Source organism: Ammodytes marinus (genome assembly GCF_949987685.1).
Source record: "Ammodytes marinus genome assembly, chromosome: 5".
Lineage (NCBI taxonomy): Eukaryota > Metazoa > Chordata > Actinopteri > Uranoscopiformes > Ammodytidae > Ammodytes > Ammodytes marinus.
This window is the reverse complement of record NC_137234.1, coordinates 8,001,081-8,026,080: the sequence shown is the minus strand read 5'-3', so window position 1 is coordinate 8,026,080 and position 25,000 is coordinate 8,001,081. Positions and strand designations below refer to the sequence as shown.

Here is a 25,000-nt window from a genome sequence, read left to right as displayed (position 1 = left end):
TCTGTTTATCTTGACTTACCTTCTTAACTTCGTTTTCTCTTCATCATCCGTTTCCGTTTCACATTACGAAGTGAAACAGAGGAACATGCTTCTGTCTGTTGCAGCCAATAAATACGACTTGTGCTTTTAGTTCAAGGCTGCCTTCTTCTGACCTTAAAGCCCCTGTTGAACCATATCCAAAAGATCTGTCTAACTAATGTCTATCTAATGTCATTTGGCTATTAGCTTCCCGTTTGTTTTAGGATTGATTTCAATATTTTATTGATTACTTTTAAGGCTCTATATGACTTGGCCGCAGTGTATATATTAGACCTTTTAGGCTTCTGAAAAAACCCGTCTTAACTATGTCATTTGGGGAGTTAGTTGCATTATAGTAAAGCATCTATAAAGAGTTATCGGCATACCAATCTGAATTAAAGAGAGTTGTCACTTAAGTTTGATAAACTTCACAGAAGGTTTGTGTTGGTGGAGCAGGGGTATAAGAAATGTATTCGAGTCAATAGTTTGGAGAGCTCAAAGGATGTGACATAGAGGATTTAATTTTTTCATTTTATGGTAATATTATTTTGCTAATACTTTTTTGATCTTTAGAGAGGTCTTCGTCTTAATCAGATACAAAGTTAGCCAGAAAAGAAATGCAGTTTTTTATACCGAAGTGTGAGTATGGTCTCCATAAAACATAGTGTTTTTTGCATTAATATAATACATTATTTTTTCATTGTTTGTCAAGGTTCGGATGTACTGTTTTAGTCGAACGATGCTTAAAGGAGCAGTGGTTATAATTGATTGGCATTTCCACCACTAGATGCCACTAAATATTCAGATAGTACACACTACAGCTTTAAAGGAATACTTCACGCATACAGAACCGGCGTCCTATCATTATACAATTGCTATTATAATATAATGAATGAGGTTTTTCTTCCCTCAGTCTTCCCTTGGCCCAGCTGTCCTGTTAATCCTTACCCTACATGTTTACTAGTGTGATGTCACAATAGTGAAATGTAGGGTTGGACACTGACACAATAAAACACTCTTTCTGCCTTTTCTCAGGCTAGGATGAACCGATTTCAAAAAATGTTGCACATTTATACTACATAGGATCTCAGAGTTCAATACACCTTCATATTCCCACCGGTGAAGTAGGTCTTCAAGTGTTTTGGGGTGGCCTTGAGCCCGGTATGCGTGGGAACATTGGGAAAGGTTATTTCGCTAGCATATAGTTTGAGTAGGGGATCAGGGCTGGTGTGTGTGTGTGTGTCTGTGTGTATGACTTGAGGGTTTGCATGCATTCATTATCCTGCAGTGGGACAGCTGGTAATTAACAGTATAGTTTCTGTGAATGGCAAACAGGTTTCCCACAGGTGCTTAGCGGTCCTGTAGATATTAGCGCTAAGCTAAGTGCTAAAGCCGATTAGCTGATTATTTGTGTTGCAATGAGGCTCAATCCAATCGCCTTTTGTTGACACCGACCTGCCTGTTCTGGTAATTTCCTATGAGAACCAGTGTAATATGTGTGGGAAGATTCGATGGATTTATCGCATTTAGTGCTAAATAGCTACTTTAGCAACACGTGCATATTCAGAGCAAATCGGAAGTTTTTCTACTGATACAAACAATTTTGCATGTAAAATAGTACACTTGAATAATTACAGGTACATAACACATTTATTATAGAATGTAATAGTGTTTATACAAAATATTAAAATATGTATATAAAATAGATATGTTTCAATTCTTTGAAAGAAAAGCTACTCGGGGCGTTCCAGTGCCATAGTGGATAGAGTGTGTACCATATTGGCTCCGGCCTTTGTTGCAGTGGTCACAGGTTCAAATCGGACCAGTGGACCTTTACTGCAGGTCACCCCCCCAAGTTGTTTACCTGTCCTGTCATCTCCGGTTTGGCTTTCTCATAGAGAAAAGGCAGTGAGTCATTCTGAGGGTTTAGTTGGATACGTGTCAAAATTACACATAAAGATTAGCCTCCTGTTGTCCTACATACACCTAAGTCGCTCCATATGGCCACACATTTCTTCCTTGAATGGAAATCCTAGTTGTTTTTTAGTTCCGTTTTGGTTTAAATAAATGGTTTAGGTTTGGAATTGGAAACAAATACTTTAAAGAGAGCACCACAAATTTAAAAAGTAGTAAAACAATTCACTATTCTCTATTTCAAGAGTCACCTAGATGAAAATTAGCGTCTTTAAAATTTTTAACTCAGTTGTTGAATAACTGCGTGCTAGAATATGGCTTGACAGTTCACACAAGAATAGGAAGTTGCTTTGGAAATGTTATACATTAATGAAATGTGCTTTAATCCTCAATTTGCTGGCCTTATAAAATGATTGCACTTTGGTTTGTCCCATTTGAGTGGTACTAAACTACCAGAAATATAATAACCCCATTGCAGGGGTTGGCTGTTAAGATCTTGATCTAAATGTTATTGTAAATAATTAAGAGTTCATAAGAACCAGGGCTTATAAGAAGAAGAAATAAAGTTCATAGAAAAGTAACTGAAAAATTATTTCTGACAACTTAGGAGAAAACTTAGCCTGGTGCTACCAGACCATCGTACTTAATTTCATTTGTACAGAAGGTCTGGAACTGCTGTAATTGGCAAACGTTCACTCACCTGGAGGCGGGTGTCTGTTGAAGTCCAACTATTGGATCTGCTCAGTGCCACTCTGGATTAGCCAACCAATCGCATAACGTTTGGTCGTGAGCCGGCTTCTGACGGTGCGTTCAGGGAACTCGGAAATTTCCGACTTCACTACATATTGTAGTCTATGGATCTACCGGTAACTGGCAACGGTAACTTGCTAGAGCCTAACGTTTAGTTATTTGGATGAGAAAGGTTGTCGGCGTCCATACTTTCCCGAGCAGATGCACTGGAACACAGACAGGTCGGAACTCGGAACTACCAAGTCGGAAATTTCCGAGTGTAAAGGAACGCAGCATTCAACTGAAACTGCAGCGCGACTTCGAAGTCATTGTTCTCAGCCACTTCCTCTGTTCGCTGATTGGACACATTTGTTCGAGCAAAATCCCACTAATACGCCCCATCACCAGACTGACTACTGAAGGGAAAATGAAATTTTGGCGGAAGTAGGTGGGCGGGAAGTGCCAGGCTTGTGAAAACTCAGATAACATAATCAATTGCACAATTGTTATACAAAAAATGTAAAACTAAAGAATCTACTTCATGCTCAAATTCACTTCTTTAGTTTCAAATCATTACCATTGAGCTATTAATAAACTGTTACAGACCAGAGCTTATATTATATACTGTAATAAACCATCAATGGTACACTCTCTGCCTGAATGTCCTCACTCTGACCCACTGCCGTTCTCTGTGTGAACATACCCACCACGTGCCACCTTTGTGCCGCGAGGAACCCCCTTGTCACAAGCTATATTTGAACACTTAGAGTGATTCTAATGAAAGGAAGTCACTCATTTATTTCCCTCTCTACACTCAGTTATTCTTAGACATTCCCCTTTGGCTGCTTGGCTAAATCAGATTCACCACTTCAAAAGGCCTTAGTCTGAACTAGCAAGTAACTTCTCGTGGCACACAACTAGAGCTATGTCTGGAATGGCTCATGTGAGGGCAATTGACAAGCAATCTGGTCAACAAGTTAGTGACACACACACACACACACACACACACACACTGGTGTCCCTGCAATTTAGCATGCATCAATTGGATTAGGTATCAGGAATCCAATTTACTCTAAATCTTACCTTGAATTTAACATGCCCTGCATTCCAAACCTGATTCTTCCATATTATTTAGTGTGCCAGAAAAAGATTTAGGATGTCCCAATACATGCAAGTCAATTACAGTATGCCAAAAATACCCAGATGCCCAACTATCTCCATTTGCATTTTGGAGTATTCATCTTTATTCTTGACATTTTCTCGAAATAATTAAATAAAAAACTTCCTTATCTGATTTTTTTTTCTCTCCCGTGGCCCTTAAACTCTTCTGTACTTTAGTATGTAGTGAAGTGAAAAAGAAAACATATGTGATTTGGAACACAGGGATGGTGTAATGCTGTATGTGTTCTAAGTAAAAATATCAAAGTTTGTTGTTGACTACTTTTAGATTATCTGTGAAAAAAAGCATGTGACAGTTAGTTAGTTTTTATTTAATAAAGAGTTTATTGGATGGTGACGTACCATCCTGCGTCATGTTTTGGTACTTCCTAAAACGGCCCAGAATAGTTTTGATTTAATGACTTGCATGAAGGCGTCCATCTTGGCAGTACATTTAATTTTATCTTAAGACTGAACAAAAATAAATTCTACAGTTTATGCAATTGCAACAGATTTGGGTTGATTTCCTGGTGGACACATTTGCCAATGCGATTGGAAAAACTAAAAGTCTTAATGTTTTACAGACATATTTTGATTATTTTTATTTTTTTTAATTAACAAAAATATTTAAACCATGAAATCAAACTGTTGTTTTCGTTTTTCGTGTTTTGATTTCCAAACGGATATGGATTGAACGGAAGATACACAGATTCTAAATGTGCCTTTCGCTAGCTTTAGTTGGGACGTAAACATTGTGCTTGGTTGGACGCTACACACAAAATATACCTGCATGTTTTCCACTCGCAATTCTCGAGCATTGTAATTGTATCTGAAATATGCACCCGAAAGGAATTTATCAAATAGGTATTCATATTTAAGGATACTTTTTTTCTAAAGGATAATTTTTTTGGCATTTTCAAGCTTTTTTTGATAGTACAGAGTTGACATGGGGAGACAGAGAGAGAGGGGGGGATGACCTGCAGTATAGGTCCACGGGTCGGATTTGAACCCACGACCACTGCAACAAAGGCCTATTCACTACGCCCCATATTTAAGAATACTTTGAGAGAACCACATGAATGGTCAAACAAGTGACCCGATTTCAATATGGTTTCCATGCCGCTCCTACACTCCACACCCTCATTCATCCTTTGTTCTCTGTCTCAATCTTCACCTCTCTCCACCCAGATCGTCCCTCCCAAATATCAATGGTCTGTAGCAGTGATACTAATAATAATAAATTACATTTTCAAAGCACGTTTCATTGTTAAAAGAAATCCCAAAAATGCCAGTAGGAATACACTGAATGTGTGATGATAAACCAAATTTCTACCGCTCCTAGCACTTATTGTAGAGCATAATAGCAGAAGGAGCATTCTAAATGTCTATGGGATTGTCTATTAGAGATATACTGTCTTGGTGATAAACCCACATAGTCATAGAGCACAAGAAATCCCAAAGTGCCAGAAGGAATACGCTGCATTTGTGATGATAAACCAAATTTCCACCGCTCCTACCACTTATTCTAGAGCACAATAGCCTTGGTGTTTGGAAGTGGCCAGGAGGAAGCACTTGACAGTATGTTGACCCACCTGTTTCATAGCTGAAGTGGGCTTGATCGTTTGTCTTTAACCCCTTGGTCATTTGTGGAGGTGGTACGATTTAAAATGACAAGAAGGGCTCCACTGTTTGAAATGCTTTCCTAGTCCCTTAAATCTTCCTATAAATTTTGCCCAGTAGGACAGTTACTACCTCCTGAGTCCTAACCCCCTCCTCTGCAAAGTCTTCTTCAAACCAAGTATGGAATTCCCCCCTCCCTAAAATAACAAATGAATACAATATATTATAGATAACCGGTATGTATTTTAGCTTTTTTTAATGTGATCCTAGTCCTACCAACACAAACACACCAACGCACAGCTGAAATAGTTTTTCAACTGTATTCAAGTACACACTGTCTTTGTATGTCTATTCAATTTCCAAGGCTGAATTACCTGACCTTGAATAGATCCGGAACAACGGTCATACTAAAGCGTTCATGTATGCAGTCAAGTCCGAAATTATTCGTACCCCTGGCAAATGTTGACTTAAAGTTACTTTTATTTAACCAGCAAGCTTTTTTTTCTGTATGTATCTGCTTCTCCCAGAAGATAGTAAGACGATGCACAAGAGGCATCATTGTGGAGAAAAAAAAATGTCAGCTTTTATTTACATTTGAACAAAAAGTGGCATGTCTAAAACTGTATATTTGTAAAGTATGTAGTTAAACATCTGCACATCCCCCTGGTAGTTTGTTTGCATGTGTGTGAGGTTCAGTGTCCACACCATTGAGACACTAGTCATTTTTCAGACTTGCTGATTGTACGGCATATACTGTATCAGATTCAATATTGATTAAAAAAAGTGTGTGCGTGCGTGCGTGTTGCAAATCGGGATATGCAGTATGTGATGGATTTTCCCCCGGTAGTCGGAGAGTCAATTCTGAACACAATTCACCATTTTGAAAGTCAAAAGTCAAGGAAAGGCAAATTCTCATATTAAGAGTTATGGACATTTGTTGTTGTGTTTTTAGAGTTATCTAACTTGAAAAACAGATTTAATATCAGTCTATTAAGTTGTTTAGTGTTTCTTGAACCGAGGATCCCATGTCCTACATAACTATTTGAATAATAACAAGTTCCAAGGCTGAGAATTTGCACAACACCAGGCAAACCCAGAGAACCTTGGCCGCCATTTTGTCCAGACCATTGAAAGGCAGAAATGTTTTAGCACATAGACACAGAATCTGATGTAACCATCCCCTTGTTCTGTTTAGACTGTAACGCCTCCATACAAAATCTGTGTCTGTTGTTAGATGATGGTGGGTGAGCACAGAGATGTCACTAGGGTTACTGAAAAAAAAACACAAAAAAAACACCTCATCTGCCAACTTACCTCAATACATTTCCCAGAAACTCCACAAAATTGTCTCATCTTTCCCAGAACAGCCCACCTACCTACTGCCTACGCGTAGCTCTCTTCAGCTCAGAGCTCACATTACAGTTGGTCTGCACAACTGTAAAAACTGCAGATACTCTTGACTTTTTTAACGCATTACTCACTGCTTTGTTAATTTTTTTTAAAGATTATTTTTTGGCATTTTCAAGCTTTTTGGATAGTACAGAGTTAAAATGGGGAGACAGAGAGAGAGGGGATGACCTGCAGTAAAGGTCCACGGGTCGGATTTGAACCCGCGACCACTGCAACGAAGGCCGGAGCCAATATGGTACGTGCTCTATCCACCACGCCACCTTGCCCATACTCTTGACTTTTTAACACATGACAATTCATTGTTAGTTTTGACTGGTATTTCAGTGCATTGTCCATTCCAAGGTCACATGATGTAAATGTCAATATACACTCACCGGCCACTTTATTAGGTACAGCGGTTCATTTTCTTGTGGACACATATAACTAATCAGCCAATCACATGTCAGCAACTCAATGCATTTAGGAATGTAGACCTGGACGAGACAACTTATTGAAGTTGAAACCGAGCAAGAGAATGGGGAAGAAAGTGGTTTTAATTTACTTTGAACATCGCAATGTTGAGGGTGCCAGGAGGGCTGGGAAGAGTATTTCAGAAACTGCCTATCTACTGGGATTTTCACTCCAAACCATCTCTAAGGTTTACAGAGAATGGGCCCAAAAAGAAAAAATGTCCAGTGAGCGGCATTTGTTCAGATGTAAAATGCATTGTTGAAGTCAGAGGTCAGTGGAGGATGGGCATACTGGTTCGAGATGACAGAAAGGCAACAGTAACTCAAATAACCACTAGTTACAACCAGGTTATGCAGAATACCATCTCTGAACGCAAAACATGACCAACATTGAAGCAGATGGGCTACAGCAACAGAAGACCCCACCGGGTGCCACCCCTGTCAGCTAAAAGCAGGAAAATTAGGCTACAATTCTCACAGGATCACCAATATTGGACAATAGAAGATTGAAAAATCATGCCTGGTCTGATGAATCTCAATTTCATTTGCAACATTCAGATGGCACGTTCAGATTCAGAATTTGGCGTAAACAACATGAAAGTATGGATTCATCCTGCCGTTCACCATCAACCATGCCATGTTAAAAGTCACCTAAACCCCCTTTCTTTCCCATTCTGATGCTCGGTTTGACTTCAGTACATTGTCTTGACCACGTCTACATGCCTAAATGCATTAAATTGTTGCCATGTGATTGGCTGATTAGCTTTTTGTTTTTATAAGCCATTGAATAGGTGTACCTAATAAAGTGGCCGGTGAGTGTGTATATATATATATACTCAGGCCCTAATTCTAACATGGATAGTTCAGCTTAGGGCACAACGTTACATTGGTATTGTATAAAAAAGGAATATGTGGACACACACACACACACACATAGACCAATACTGTAAACCAGCTTATTGTTCCCCTCTCTGATAGCGAGCCGAGAAGCAGCTTGTTGCTACAGGAGCCATATTGACGGAGCACAAAGCCCACCTGTGGCTGCCAGCTCTCTCTGCTCCCTCCTGCCTTCACTGTAAAGGGCAAAGGCTCAGCATGACCGTTACCACACACTGATCTAGCTGCCAATAAAGAGGGATCATCCCTCCATCCCTCAATGTCTCTCTCATTTATCCACCTGCTATCGGTGTTTCCCGCAGGTTGGCATTTTGGAGTGTTAGATTTGCTTGTGGATCGTTGTTGACATTTATGTTCAGCATGTCCACTATGACATTTTCTGACACAATAGATGAGGATAGATTTTTTATATATTGTCAGCGACATTAGCTATTTGACTCTCACTCGCTGGTACATTCTTACTTGGAACCTTGAAATCTTCAGTTTATCTAACCCCCTTTAAAACGCACCCAATCTCACCTCTCTTACCTCTATGTTTTGACCTGTTCATTCTACTGGATGTATCTGCTTCTCCTAAATGATTATGTTGGCATTTAAAGGATATGTTTGCTTAGTACATACTTGTTGTGTTCCAACAGAACACCTGAATGTGCTTTTCCTATTTCAATCATCTCAATACTGTCTTTATATCTGCACAACACACACATTCTAAGGAGGTCAATGAACCTTTAGAAATGTCTCCCCCCTTTGTGTTAAGCCTCCCGCTGCCTTATTTCATTGGATTTACATTCTAGTGTGTGTGTGTGTGTGTGTGTGTGTGTGTGTGTGTGTGTGTGTGTGTGTGTGTGTGTGTGTGTGTGTGTGTGTGTGTGTGTGTGTGTGTGTGTGTGTGTGTGTGTGTGTGTGTGTGTGTGTGTGTGTGTGTGTGTGTGTGTGTGTGTGTGTGTGTGTGTGTGTGTGTGTGTGTGTGTGTGTGTGTGTGTGTGTGTGTGTGTGTGTGTGTGTGTGTGAGAACGTGCATTAAGATGTGAATAATGTGGGTAAATCTTATACTAAGGGGCTTTAAAATGGGCTAATCCCAATGCAATGCCACAATGAAGCTCATTCACTTCCTCACTGTGAACAGATTCCTCCTCAACTTGAGACTTTGGTGGAAATAAACCGAAGTAAAAACCATCTAGTTAGTTAGCTATGTTTATCAGGATCCCCATTGGTTGGGATATGAGCTTCTGAACTTCTCAGCTAAAGCCTGATTTCAGTTTTAACAAGAGAGTTTTCCTAGAATCATATGCGGTAAGATGTCGCAAAGCGCATTAAAAAACAAAAAAACAATGCCGTACCAAAGCCATGGACTTTAACAATACACAATATTATTTAATGATGCTTACATTCAAAATCATCTTCCTGTGTTTATCCTTACATCTAACCACGTGTGTGTGTGTGTGTGTGTGTGTGTGTGTGTGTGTGTGTGTGTGTGTGTGTGTGTGTGTGTGTGTGTGTGTGTGTGTGTGTGTGTGTGTGTGTGTGTGTGTGTGTGTGTGTGTGTGTGTGTGTGTGTGTGTGTGTGTGTGTGTGTGTGTGTGTGTGTGTGTGTGTGTGTGTGTGTGTGTGTGTGTGTGTGCAATCCTATCCGTAGCATGTAACAATAGAATAATCCTGGTACCTTTCAAAACCTAAGTTACAAAGCACTTAACAAAAGGGACACATTAGTACAACACAAGAAACGACTAAAAGAAACATAGTGGTGCCTTTGAAACATCAAGACTCTTACCACACTTAGCTTGCTGTATATCCCAACATGCAAATTATGAAATGTATTAGGAACCATTAATGTGAAGAAAAAATAAATGTACTATGAAACTTGAAACTGATGTTGTAAGAATGTTATGAATCAAAGGGATTTTGAAACTTTCTAATTTGGGTGTTTTCTTTGTTGCAATGACAATGACTAAACAACATTAATCACCAACACTCACAGACACACACACAGACACACACACACAAATGTGTTGTTGTTTAGTCTGAGGCCTCCTACAGTACGTGGAATATTAGCAAATGGGTTATTGTAGGGCGTAACGTAACCCATGGATGCAGGGGATCAGATAACCTAGAGAGAGTCGCTGCCACTCGGCACGTAGCACAGAGAAAAGTAGAAGTGTTGAGAGGAAGTAAAGAGAGAGAAACAATGATGGAGTGATGAAAACGAGAGGAACCAGAGATGCCAACTGACTCATATAGAATGTAAAATACAACGGAACCGAAAAACTAAAAGTCAAAGTCAAATGTATTTCTATAGCACATTTAAAAACAACATCAGTTGACCAAAGTGCTGTAAATAATTCAATACAAAACAACATACAAGAAACATGAGAAGAAAAAAAAGGCGCAGTGTCAAAGTCTCAACTTTTCTTAAAGGCCAATACAAAAAAAAGTTAGTCGACTCTTCAGCAATGTTTTAAACTGGTCAACTTTACAGGGATCCAGGTTCCATTCATTCACACACTGTCTTACCTATAGTACAACTACAGCTAATGAAATTAAAAAAAACTGTTTTCTAGTAGTATCTGGGGTTTATGATCTAAACATTAACTTATTCTGGAGGATGCTTGTTGTCCGTTTACAGAGCCTAGGATGTGTATTAACACCAGTTTTTTTTTCAGGGCACACAGGTAGTGGATCATGAGGAGATATTCACTGATTTTGACAACAACGCTCAGGCATTGTTTTCGGTTGGGTTGTTCGGTTGCACGTTTTTTGGCAGTAAAGTCAGTCTTAAATCCTATCCACATGTACAACACTGATTAAATCTTTCCACCAAAAATTGTACTTTGAGTTCAAATCCCCCTGGCAGCACATCCGGCAGAAAAGTCCTTGAGCAATCTCTGAATAACAAAACAGTGATTACTCCAGTGATACTTTTCTTCAAGCAAATTAAACTGTGGCTCTGTACCTCGTGTTCAACATCACTAACAGCATCGTGACAAGGACTAGAAGTGTGTGTGTGTGTGTGTGTGTGTGTGTGTGTGTGTGTGTGTGTGTGTGTGTGTGTGTGTGTGATCATGTATGTTTGTGTACACTGATGGTCCAGGTCTGGCTGTGTGTGCTAGGTCATGTTTACATCCGTTTGGGTCAGTTTGGCCTCACAGCACACTCACCTCCTTTAGGCTTCAGAGTGTGTTTGCTCTGTGGGTGTTTGAAGAGTGAAATACAGCCCAGTGTCAAGAACATATTTCTCTGACACCTTGACCATACACCTGTTAAATGGCGGGATTACTTTTTTCCTTGCATTTTTTCCAGGATACGATACACAATTTATTTACAAGACAACCAATATTTGCAGATATCACAAAGTCTGCCGCGATATGATTTTGATTTATTCAATGGCCTGCAATCGATATGAGATGATATCGTATGCCCCACGATTATATCAACTCACAATAAGATCTCTAGATTTTTTACCTAATCATTTTATTTCTAAGCTCTTCAAGATATTAACAATCCATTATTTTAGTAGAAAAACTTTTGAATGTCGTATCAAAGTCAAAACCATTCCACAGATTTCAAATGCCTTGCACAAGCACACTTGACCTGCTGTGTTTGTCTTGTTATGATCTTGACTTATTACATTTAATATAATGTAAATAAATCAACACCTTGTTTGGTGTCTAAATGTCAGCGCCCTTTGGTTGTCATCACCATAATCTAGGTGAGAAGTTTATGTTTGCTTCCTCTTATGTTTGAGTAAATAACGTTTTGACAGGACGAGAGACAGACAGACAGACAGACAGACAGACAGACAGGCAGACAGACAGACAGACAGACAGACAGACAGACAGACAGACAGACTACTAGCTAAGCAGAACTGCTATAAAGTACATGTGACCTTCGCTTGAGCTACATAATTGTGGCGTATTCATTTTCAAAGGTCGAATTATAGTTTTTATATATTGTAGTCTTCATGATTTGAGAAGGAAAGTTATTTAGTTGCTCTTTAGATGTGTCAGTTTTCTTCTTAGTAGCAGAATCAACAACTGAAACTGAATTGCTTGGGCTCTTCTTGGGGATTTTTCTGAGCTCCTGCGCCAGTGTCAGGGGGTGACAACACCAGTTTGTAAACGCTGCCATACTGAGAAATACAGAGAGTTTTTTTGCGGAGTGGAACTCATTTGGTGAAGGCTTGGATGTAACCGAACTTACATTTATATGAAACATGTACGCACTATGGCTTTAAGAATGATTTTATTTCTATGACCATGGAAAATCAACCACCCCACAAAGCTGACTGTGTTGTAAAAAAAAATGATAATAATCGAAAATATGTAATCTCTTAGTGGAAAATATGTAGGAACACAGGAGCTTTTGGAAAAGCAATAATAACAAATCCCACACCACGAGGGAGCGAGGGCTGGTACACAACCTTCTCAGAGGCAACAGCCAAATTAAATTTCCTGCCCCGTGTTGGTCTGGTAATGCCATGTTAACACACACACACACACACACACACACACACACACACACACACACACTGTCATGTTAATGGCTTCCTGCTCTAATGCATTATAGCCACACAGCGACACACTCGCTTGTTTATTTCCGCCACCCGCCTGCCCGCCTGCCTTGCTTGCATAACCTCGCTGTTGTATGAATGGACTTGTTCTCAGCTCTCAAATCCACACACAGACACACACACACACCACAGAGTGACACATACACACATACACACACACACACACACACACACACACACACACACACACACACACACACACACACACACACACAAACAAACAGACCATTCATATGAGTCAGTTGCAATCTTTGATAAAATGACACTAAAATATTTGGTGGCAAGTTAACATTAGTAATCCATCATCTGGATGAATGTGGTGTTAATATAAAGATGGTTGAACCTAAAGTTTTTCATCCACAATGCATTTTGCTGATTTTTTAATAATTTTTTTAAGTTTGTACTTACTCTAGTTATGTGCTTGCAATGTTACAGTTCAAACATAGTTTGAATTTCTTTACTTTTCATGTAGTAATTAATTTTTTCCGCAATACATTTTAATTAATGGCTTCCATCAGCCCCAACATGTTTGGACTGATAGTAATATAACAAGTGTTGCTGGAATTATGACCCATTCAAAACTTTGACTATATGAAAATTAAAAATCTCCTTTTTTATGCACTTTACAAGTAGTTGAATTATTGATACCAAGCATGTCATATTATCTTCCTGTCATGATAAATGCAGTCAATCTTTATTGGAGAAGTGAGTAAGTAAACTGTTGTTATAACCTGAATGAATTAGGCAAAACTAAGGAAATACTTCAAATACAAAATGAACCCTCCTTTAACTCATAAAGTAGCACAACAGTAAACCATGTATTTGACGAAGACTTTTGTGTGTGTTACATGTGGAAAATGAAAGCATTGCAGCTTTTACATGGAGGCTGCACTAAGCACTAAGCGTAACCTCATGTCTATGACTCATCTCTGGCATTATGTCATCACATAAGCCGATGGGGTTTCCTCTTAAAGCATGGCACAGTCGGGGTGCTCCGGTGGCATAGAGGATAGAGTGTGTACCAATATGGTACACACACTGGTACACGGAGCATATTGGCTCCGGCCTTCGTTGCAGTGGTCGCGGGTTCAAATCCGACCCGTGGACCTTTACTGCAGGTCATCCCCCCACCCTCTCTCTGTATCCCCATTTCAACTTTGTACTATCTAATAAAGCTTGAAAATGCCAAAAAAATAACAGGGCACAGTGGCATCGGATCACAGGCACTTTTTCACCAATATAGCGGGTTGGACTGCTTACATAACTGGTTCAAAACTGAAATCTTATTACAGATTCACTAGATCACCGTGACCAGCACATACAGTATGGTCTGTCAGTTATTATCTTATTTCAGTTTCAATTTGTGCTGTGTACAATGTAGGGGGGAGACCCGGATTAAGAGTTTACACAGTTGAATCTAATTGGTTGAATCTTGCCTAGTAGTCGACAAAAAAATCATCTTTTGTTTAGTTTTATCTGTGATTTGATCCTTATTCGTATGTGCGACATTTGCTTTTAATTTTCTCCCAAAAAAGGTGTATTTTATACCACAATAGTCAATGAACCCGGATTTATCAGGTGAAACCAAGCAATTCCGTGTAAAAATCCGACATTCAGCATCGTGCATACAGCCGGAATAGAATGATCCTTTTTTCATACCCAAATTTTGCAACTATTCAACTGTGAGATGGGCAGTTGAATGGGGCTCCTTCAATCGAATCGTCGAATAGTTGACTATTTGGGGTCAATACTAGTACAATGACGATTGTTTAATTAACATATATTTTTAGCATCATACCAGATAGATTGTAAGTAAGAAAGTAAGTAAGTAAAGTACAGTACTTACATGAGTCCAATACCTACAAAAAAATATAAAAAAAATGTGTATTGAATTGATTTTTGTATAGCCTATTCATCATGGACATTAGCCTGTTGTTTTTTGAACCAGTCAACAAACTGGTGAAATGATAATCCGTGATTGTCAACAGTAACCGTTCCAGATCACGACTCATGACCCAGGCTTCTTAGCTGAAGCCTTCTCCAGACCAGAAGTGGGGAATAAATAGATGCTGTAATAGCTGATGCTTTCATGTGGTCCCAAAAACAGTCCACTTCATACCCAACCAAGCCTGTCGCCTGTTTCTACACCCACACAATAGTACTTGACAAAATGTAATGAACATTTTCAGCTTCAGCTGTGCATCTATTTTTAGTTTGAGAGTGGGAACCTGTAACCCCATCAATGTGAGTGCACCCATTAAGCATCAAAGCTGTTTTAGTAACCATTATCTACGACTCCTAAATGACAGCAAGATGAAATATTTGTTTATTTGTGAATTCAATAGTTTTATTCATTAATAGCGTGCTTATTCATAGATTTGTTTGGCTACCATCCATTATACTGAATAATAGGGAATCAATATGTAATGTGAAAGGATTGTATACAAGAAATGTTTTATATTTTTTGAAGCAGTTATTATTTATCAAATAACCATTCACACCTTGGTCCAATAGCAGAATCTTTGTTACATACTGTATAGATTCAGAGTAAGGAGCATTTGAATGTCTGCGGCAATCCATTCACCTAATAGAATCTGTTTACGGAGGAATTAACATTTGTGTGTGTTGAAGCTTGGACTTGAGGGGTGTACTACAAAGCAAACTCAACAGAGCCCGGCTCTCTTTTTTTGATCTGGTTCAACATAACACATACCCTCGCTCAGAACTAACCGGCATCACGAAGGAAGTTATCAACCTCTTATGTTGAACGTGGGTTTCGGCTTCAGGCTCTGTGTGCGCGTCCCCATGAAAGGGGGCGTTTGACCCGTCATTTGACTCTGCTTCCGCACAGAATGGACTGATCTTGTGCTGCTAACTTTACACAAACGGACTGATTGCGAGCAGCTGACTTCGCTGACTTCACTCAAGAGGAAGAGTTTGTCAGTCTGAATGATTACAGAACAGCAGAAAACAGAGAGCCGAAAAAAACTCTTACTGCAAATAAGGAGAGAGCGGAATGTTGTCAGAAAATTGGGCTAGCCTACTGAATTGATTCATTTATTTTACAGATCGTTCTCGTTACGTGACATTATAAAGCAATTAAAGGTTGAACTCGGATTTAAACAGTACACCATTTAGCCTAGTTGATAATCCTACACTTAAGAATCTGATTTAAGTCTGACACTGTCCCCCGATGAATAGCATAGCGGGCCACATCAAAATTAATACAATTTTGATTTTGATTTAGGGTAATAGCCCTTTATTTGCATCTTATAAATACCATTAAAATAAATAGCCTAGATACAAAACCTGTAGGCTAGTCTGTATTTTCCGGACAAATATGAATCTACTGTGAGAAGCTTAACCTGCGAGTCTGCAGCGATGTTCGAACTGTGACAGCTGTCACCTGTCACGTCCCAACTGTTATCGCTACTGATGAAAAGAAAGAAGCCTACAGTGGAATAATGTTGCAACCTGTGATTTTATAGAACGCTTCATTAAGAGCCAGTGTGTGTAGATCGCCAGGTAAAATCATTTGAGGTGAGAGCATAGAGTGGCACTGCATACAGTAGGTCTAGGCTATTTTACATTTTCTGCATAAATAACTATGCATGTGTCAAAAAGCCCCAGCGCGATGTTACAGTTCACTCTAATGTAAGCCTTATGTCACGGCTTCGTTTCGTTCATTAACTTACTGATCAATAAGTTTACTGATTTAACTAGTTTACTCAGTGAGAAATATCGCTCAGACAATATAGTCAGGTCCGCGCCTCCGCGGGATTTCAAAAGGTGTAGTTTCCTTAAAGGGCAGCGCTCTAAGAGCCGAATTTAAACTCAAACTCTGGAACAAAAACTGGTCTGGGCAGGTTAGCCGTGCAGCCTCTGTTACCACGGTGATCTAGCCAGGTAGAAAGAGAGCCACCTTTCGTGATACTGAAAACTCTGGCTTTAGACTCAACAGACCTCGCTCAGACCTTAATCTCGCTTCGCAGTATACCCCTCTGGAGTGTCGGGCAAATGGTGTGTAACATACACTCTAGTTGTGGGTTGACGTGTGTGTGTGTGTGTGTGTGTGTGTGTGTGTGTGTGTGTGTGTGTGTGTGTGTGTGTGTGTGTGTGTGTGTGTGTGTGTGTGTGTGTGTGTGTGTGTGTGTGTGTGTGTGTGTGTGTGTGTGTGTGTGTGTGTGTGTGTGTGTGTGTGTGTGTGTGTGATGTGTTTCCGCGGAGGCGTGTGGGTTAAGACAGTTGTTTAATTGTCTGTGTGTGTGTGTGTGTGTGTGTGTGTGTGTGTGTGTGTGTGTGTGTGTGTGTGTGTGTGTGTGTGTGTGTGTGTGTGTGTGTGTGTGTGTGTGTGTGTGTGTGTGTGTGTGTGTGTGTGTGTGTGTGTGTGTGTGTGTGTGTGTGTGTGTGCATGTGGTTACACCATGGCTAGACATATCCGGTTCAGCTGTCATTGAACCAAGGCCGGACGGTGCTGTTTTATTTTTTTATTGCCTGTGGTCGAGGTGTTTACTGTCCGTGTGTGTGTGTGTGTGTGTGTGTGTGTGTTTGAGATGCAGCTATGAAACACTGTATTTAATGGCAATTCACCGCCAAGCAAGTAGATATTTTTGGTCTTGGTGTGGGTGGGTGGCTGCTGTGCGGATGTCAGAGACAGACAGACAGAAAGAAAGATAGAGAGACAAAATACATTCAGAGACAGACACACACACACATACACACACACACACACATACACACACACACACACACACACACACACACACACACACACACACACACACACAAAGACTCACAGACAGAGGGTGAGACATACTGTAAAGAGGATGTATTGTATGCACTTCCTCAGAGCCACAGGAACCTCCTCTCTGCTTCCTGTCTGTCTTTTATAAAAACACATCAACATGTCTCACCTCCGACCAGATATCCTGTTAAAACAGATCAGCGGTTCCAGTGAAATTTTAGCAACATGACTGGCATATGTGTGTGTGTGTGTGTGTGTGTGTGTGTGTGTGTGTGTGTGTGTGTGTGTGTGTGTGTGTGTGTGTGTGTAATCGTACTTGTATAACTGTTACTGTTAGTTGGGAAGTGGTGTGTCAGATATTGTCAACACAATGCATTGAGATACAGAATTACCGTTTTGAGTTTTTTTTAAAGAGTATCACATGCCAAAGCTACAGTAGAGTTTTAGAGCCATTGTAGGGGGGAAATGAAAGGATGAATTTTTTGATTTTTTTTTTAGTATCCACATCGAGAAAAAAGATGAAATGTCGAGAATAAACTTCACAGTTCAACATTGTGGTAAAGTTGGAAAGATTTGGATATATTCAGACTTCCGGAATCGATAACTCACCAGCAAAACGTGATTAAAACGCAAACAGAAGACAGACAATGGACTACAACCTCATGTTTTAACTCAACTAGACGTCCTCCAAGCTCCACTAATAACTTTGAGATGAGAGAGAGAGTGTATTAATGGCGTTTTGCTTATGAATTATTGTTCCTAAAAGTTTATAATCTGTAAGTAACTTTTCAACTTTACCGCAACTGTAAATTCTTATTACCTGAAACGCCCACACTAGCTTATCCCTTTGTATTCTTTAGATTATGTAGTTTATTTCTTTTTTAGATAATTTTTTGGCATTTTCAAGCTTTTTATTAGATAGTACAGAGTAGAAGTGGGGAGAGAGAGTGGGGATGACCTGCAGTGAAGGTCCACGGGTCGGATTTGAATCCGCGACCACTGCAACGAAGGCCGTAGCCAATATGGTACGCACTCTATCCACTACCCCACCGGAGCAGCCATGCAGTTTCATTTTTGTTCTTAACCCCACCGAAGAGTTCATGAGGGTTGTTTGCCTCTTATCTGACTTGTTTCAGGAAAGGTAGGAGGTCCACACTGCTGGTAACAATCAAGGGAAGATTTCTGTAGAGTGACCCCAGCTGTGTGAGTTTTTTTGTGTGTGTGTGTGTGTGTGTGTGTGTGTGTGTGTGTGTGTGTGTGTGTGTGTGTGTGTGTGTGTGTGTGTGTGTGTGTGTGTGTGTGTCTGTGTGTGTCTGTGTCTGTGTATCTGTTTCTGTGTGTGTCTGTGTGTGTCCGTTTCTGTGTGTGAGCCTGCGCGACGTGCGTGTGTCCAAAGGGCGACCAATTGCTTATGTGTGCAAGTGTGTGTTGGCCTGCGAAAAAAGTGCAGAGGGTCAGGGTCAGATAATGCCCCCTTTGATTCTTAACAAGGATTTCCTCCTGCCATGGAACATTCTATGGAGCATTCTTTATTAAAGGCATTCCATGACATGTGACCAGGAAACCAACCCTGGACATCACAGCAACAATTAAGTCCCAAACCAACCGACTAATGCAGGACAGGAGTGGCTAGGTTACCCCATGATCACACTGGAGTTAGATACAATCATACACATTTCCTTTTTTTTTAAGTTTATTGTCATTTCAATGGTGGATGCCAATAGTAAAAACAAAAATGCTAACACAGCGCTTAATCACGAACATTATAACTGACAACGTACACTTATTTTTTTTATTTTTTTACATATTTTAAAGGTGGAGTCAGCGAGACCTGGAGAACGCTTTTTGTCAAAATCAATGTATGTAAAAATCAGGTAATATCTCCTCAAGATCTGCTAACTCTCTGTACTGTGTTTTGGCTGATAAAAAAATCTGGTGTTAATACACAGCCTAAAGTTCCCATGTTCACTTTTAAATGACATCGACGTTTGACATTGGGCGAAAAAGTGAAGTGCCCTTTACGTCATTAGCATTGTAAGATATTTTCTAACTTGACTAATTAGTAGGATTTTGTAATACTAAGTAAAACACATCAGGCATTGTGTATTTTAAAGATGAGTGTGTGGCTTTAGAGGAAGGCAGGACATCAGAGAGAGGCCTCTTCAATTAACATCAAACAGCCTTTCTATGAACGGGTCACATTGTGTTCCGTTTCCTGCCAAAAACAGAGAGGGCACCGGGCTAATTCTGGAGCTAATGCTAATCAGGTTTAAGATCACACACATCTGTGATTTGATTTAGAAAACGGAGGACAGGCTATTTTTGTTTTCTGTTTTTCTCCTGAAAATATCTGTGAGCGTTAACAGCAATGCTACTGTTGACATTTAAACTTAATGACTTTGAGTTTCTAGAAAAAGCGCTAGGCCTTATATGAGTACACTATATTTTAATGTTAATTTAGTCTGCCCTCTGATGATAACATGTTGTGTAAATGTAGCTGCAGTCACGTGAAGTTATCAACAACATTAGCAATGAATGGTCACATTAGCATCCCTGGGGCGCTCCGGTGGCGTAGTTGATAGAGCGTGTACCATATTGGCTCCAGCCTTCGTTTCAGTGGTCGAAGGTTCAAATGCCCCTCTCTCTCTGTCTCCCCATCTCAACTCTGTACTGTCTAATAAAGCTTAAAAATGCCAAAAAATAATCTTAAAAATATACCCATCTCTACATCTAAGCCATCAGGTGACATTTTAAAAGCAAGGAAAGAAATTGTTGAAAAATCAATGACACCTGACACTTTGAAGCATGTCTTCCCCCTATTTTCCCTGTTTCAAAACCCTGTCTCTATCCTATCTAATATTGGAAATTGTGATTTTTCCTTGTTTTCACCCTACTAGCGCACCTCATGAACTGGCAACCCTTCAACAAACACTCTCCACTGAGCCTCTGTATACAATTCTTCGGTCCAAAATATAGAGACAAAAAGGACATTGTTACTTCCCTATATAACTGGTGCGCTGTCACGTACCTCACTCACTCACTCACTCACTCACTGACTCACTGAGCCCTTATTACCACGGTGACTATGTTCTGCTGTACTCTGCCACCCAGGCCTAACCACCCACTCCTCTCCCACTGCACACAAACCCTTCTCTGCCAGCAACAGCCATCAACTCATTCATACAGTGATACAGCGGAACCGTGACATTCCAAACAGCTTAGCTGTGTGTGTGTGTGTGTGTGTGTGTGTGTGCGTGTGTGTGTGCGTGTGTGTGTGTGTGTGTGTGTGTGTGTGTGTGTGTGTGTGTGTGTGTGTGTGTGTGTGTGTGTGTGTGTGTGTGTGTGTGTGTGTGTGTGTGTGTGTGTGTGCGCGTGCGCGTGTGCGTCTGTGTGTGTGCGTGTGTGTGGTGAAGATTGTATCTCAGAAACGAGCCATATAATTGCGAGGTTCTTGTTATAGATATCATGCTTTAGGCCAACTTGAAAGTATTTGATCTCTTGTTCCCATATTCCTGCATTTTTTAGTCATGAACTAGTATGTTCTCATGATTTTACATGTGTAAATAGCTACTACTTATTACTCTATTGATTAATCTTACAAAACCATGGGGGCACTCATGGTGTAGTGTGTGTGTGTGTGTGTGTGTGTGTGTGTGTGTGTGTGTGTGTGTGTGTGTGTGTGTGTGTGTGTGTGTGTGTGTGTGTGTGTGTGTGTGTGTGTGTGTGTGTGTGTGTGTGTGTGTGTGTGTGTGTGTGTGTGTGTGTGTGTGTGTGTGTGTGTGTGTGTGTGTGTGTGTGTGTGTGTGTGTGTGTGTGTGTGTGCATTGATCTGATACTGGGGCCAGCTGTGGTGCTCTGCCTGTTAAATGTTTGATTGAACCAAACTTCCTGTTGGAGAGAGAGAAGGGGGGGCACAGGGTTGGAGGTCTGTCTCTACCAAGCGTAAATGAGCCCAGCAGATGCTCGCCAGATGTGTGTGTGTGTGTGTGTGAGACATTAGTATAGACGGCAAAAGAGACTCACCATCCATCCGCACACACACTGACAGCTTTGTTCACCTCCGCTCAGACTTAAGAGTAACCATTCCTCCTCCTTTCTTTAGAGAGACACACACACACACACACACCCCTACATCCCCCCTGCCTCCCTGTGAGCTCTTTGAAGTGAGGACAGAGCTCAGGAAGCGAAGCTGGAATTGATTGCTCCGTTGCATTAGGCCAAGAATGTGTGACACCCGCCTCCTCTTCCTTCCTACTGCGTCCTCCCCACACATCCCTCATTTATTCTCTCCCCCATTCTGGTCCTCTTAAGCCTGGTTTACACTAGCACAGTTCGGTTTAGTTGGGACTTCCTACAATACCCTTGGTAGGTGAGGTATTATATGTTATACATTATAGATTTTTATCTGAACACAAGACTCATTACTCATGTCACTTTTTACTCTCTGTTTTATTATCTCTTTAATGCAATGTTTCTTATGTCTTGATTTTGAATGTATGTCTGTGTCTTAATTGTGCTATATTAATACATTAGCTTTGCGTTACTGAGGTGATTACACACAGCGCTTTACCTCTTGCACTGAAATTATGATTCTGTCGACCAGTCAGTGTGTAGCACCACCCTTTTGGGACCCTTTAGAACCGCTTGGTACCAAGTACAAAAGTTGACAAAAATAGCTACAACACGGTTCGCTTATTTTGGTACCCTTTACAGCTTTTAACAGTGGAAACGTAAATAAATGCGTGCCGAGCTGAATTGAACCAAACTGTACCACTCGGCTTTTGGTGCACCCCATACACAACCTGCCCCCCTCCACCTTTCACACACAACCCTGCTATTATTTTGGGCACAAGACCAACTTTTCTTCACTTCTGCTGTTTTATGAGTATGAGTCTAGACACGCATCTGAGCACAGCTGTTCAAAGTGTCATGGAGTGTGTGTGTGAGAGAGAGATTCATGATCTGAAGTAGATTCAGATGCCTTGGATAATGTATGATGACTTAATTAATCTAACATTCATTTGACATGAAATACATTTGTTTGGAATCAACTTGCGTGTTGTGCTAAAACCAGAAGTCTTGTTAGAAGAAAGGCGTTCTTTTGATATAGATAGATAGATAGATAGACAGACAGACAGACAGACAGACAGACAGACAGACAGACAGACAGACAGACAGACAGACAGACAGACAGACAGACAGACTGACAGATAAAGCGCAAACACAAAAATAAAGTCACATAAAAACATAGCATTCTCAAATTCTTCTTTATTATCCAATCTTATACAATAAGTGTCCTTGAGCATTAACACTTGAAAAGATATTTTCAGATAGATAGATAGATAGATAGATAGATAGATAGATAGATAGATAGATAGATAGATAGATAGATAGATAGATAGATAGATAGATAGATAGATAGATAGATAGATAGATAGATAGATAGATCGATCGATAGATAGATAGTATAATACTGAGCCTGTACTGTGCAGCTACTGATGATGTGCATGTGTGAAACTATGTAAATGTGAAGTCATGCTCGGTCGTCTCCTCCGGATAAATGATAAGCGAGGAAAATGTGTCCCTGGATAATCTGAACATTATGTTCTCTCTGTATCTCTCTCTCTCACTCTCTCCCTCTCTCTCACACTCTCTTTCTCTCTCTCACACACACTCTCTCTTTCTCTTCTCTCTCTCTCTCTGTGTCTCTGTCTATCTATCTCTCTCAAACTCTCTCTCCTCTCTCTCTCTATCTGTCTCTATCTCTCTCTCTGTCTCTCTGTCTCCCTCTCTATATCTCTATCCCTCTCTCTCTCTCTCTTCTCCATTAAAAGGAAAAAGTATTTTATAATATAATAACTCACTATGTATAATGCACTTTTCAAAACACAGTTACTAAGTGCTATTTATTCCAAGAACACTCTTAAAAACATAACATTTTAAGGTCATGTAAATATAGATTTTTCTCAGTTTTGTTGGCAATTCATTTTATTTTTATTTTTTTGTTTTATTGAAGAGACTCGAGGTCCATTTAACATTTGTACAACACACATGCCTAAAAAATATATATATTAAAATAATTATACCAATGTTTGCACTCATGGGTGACTGGTACTGCCCATTGAAAAGGAAAGGCATTTTGTAATGAAAAATAATAATAATATAAATAATTAAATGTCAAATAAATATAGAATTTCTCAGTTTTATTGTATGACTATAGCCCTCCCAGTGTGTGTATAAGCCTTGTGCTTGTGAACTTGGTGAACTTCTCTCAATAGCCAGTGAGTGAGTGAGTGAGTGAGTGAGTGAGTGAGTGAGTGAGTGAGTGAGTGAGTGAGTGAGTGAGTGAGTGAGTGAGTGAGTGAGTGAGTGAGTGAGTGAGTGAGTGAGTGAGTGAGTGTGTGTGTGTGTGTGTGTGTGTGCGCGTGCGTGTGTGTGTGTGTGTGTGTGTGTGGTGTGTATAGCCTTGTGCTAGTGAACCTGTTGAACTCTAGCCAGTGAGTTAGTCAGTGGGTCACAGGGTCCGGTCCGTCAGTCACTCAGTAATCCAGTAGGGTGTGAGTCATCACTTCCGGCAGTCTGCCAAGTTACAGCATTGTGTGTGTGTGTGTGTGTGTGTGTGTGTGTGTGTGTGTGTGTGTGTGTGTGTGTGTGTGTGTGTGTGTGTGTGTGTGTGTGTGTGTGTGTGTGTGTGTGTGTGTGTGTGTGTGTGTGTGTGTGTGTGTGTGTGTGTGTGTGTGTGTGTGTGTGTGTGTGTGTGTGTGTGTGTGTGTGTGTGTGTGTGTGTGTGTGTGTGTGTGTGTGTGTGTGTGTGTGTGTGTGTGTTACAGCAGGCCCCAGGATACTGGCTAACGCTGTGTAGCATTATGTTTCACTATTACATATTAACAAGACCAAGTGATAACCATATGCTTTATTACTTCTCCCACTCTTATCGCTGTATGTCTATATTTAATCAGAGCAATATTGCAGGATAGATATTTTCGTGTGTGTGTGTGAGCGTCTGTATATGTGTGTTTTTGTACGTGTGTGTGTTCATTGTTCTATACAGTAGAGCCCAGTTCAATGTAAACCAATCCGCTGACTGAAAATCTTTTTCTCTTTCTTGCTTCCAGGTCCGAAACGGTCGCTCACACTTGTCACATCAGACCACCAAAACATCCACGAACGGCCACCACTCCAGCAGCCCCCCTCTGCCTCACAGGGGCAGCTATAGGGTGGATGGATGGAGGGGAGAGGGGGGTGTGTGTGCCTCACCTTCGAGCCCGACTATGGCATCAGGCAGTGGGGCAGAAGAGGAGGAGGAGAGAGGGCACACGTACCCACTGGAGGTTCTGTCCGGGCACAAACAATATACATCCAGCCTGGACTCAACACTGCAAACCATTGTTCAACAGCTGGATATTCTCACACAGGTCAGTTAAAGGTCCAAAACTATTCAATCAAATCAAATCAAATCAGGTTTATTTGTATAACCCAATATCACAAATACTA

General features: G+C 40.4%; 1 protein-coding gene across 1 annotated transcript in view; it reads left to right on the top strand.

The window, feature by feature from the left end:
- poc1b (POC1 centriolar protein B) overlaps positions 1-25,000 on the top strand; it is a 43,487-nt gene that overhangs the window by 17,674 nt on the left and 813 nt on the right. The window contains exon 10 of the mRNA XM_080027118.1: positions 24,622-24,921. Coding sequence (XP_079883244.1) covers positions 24,622-24,921 — 300 coding nt within the window. The remainder of the gene's footprint in view (positions 1-24,621; positions 24,922-25,000) is intronic.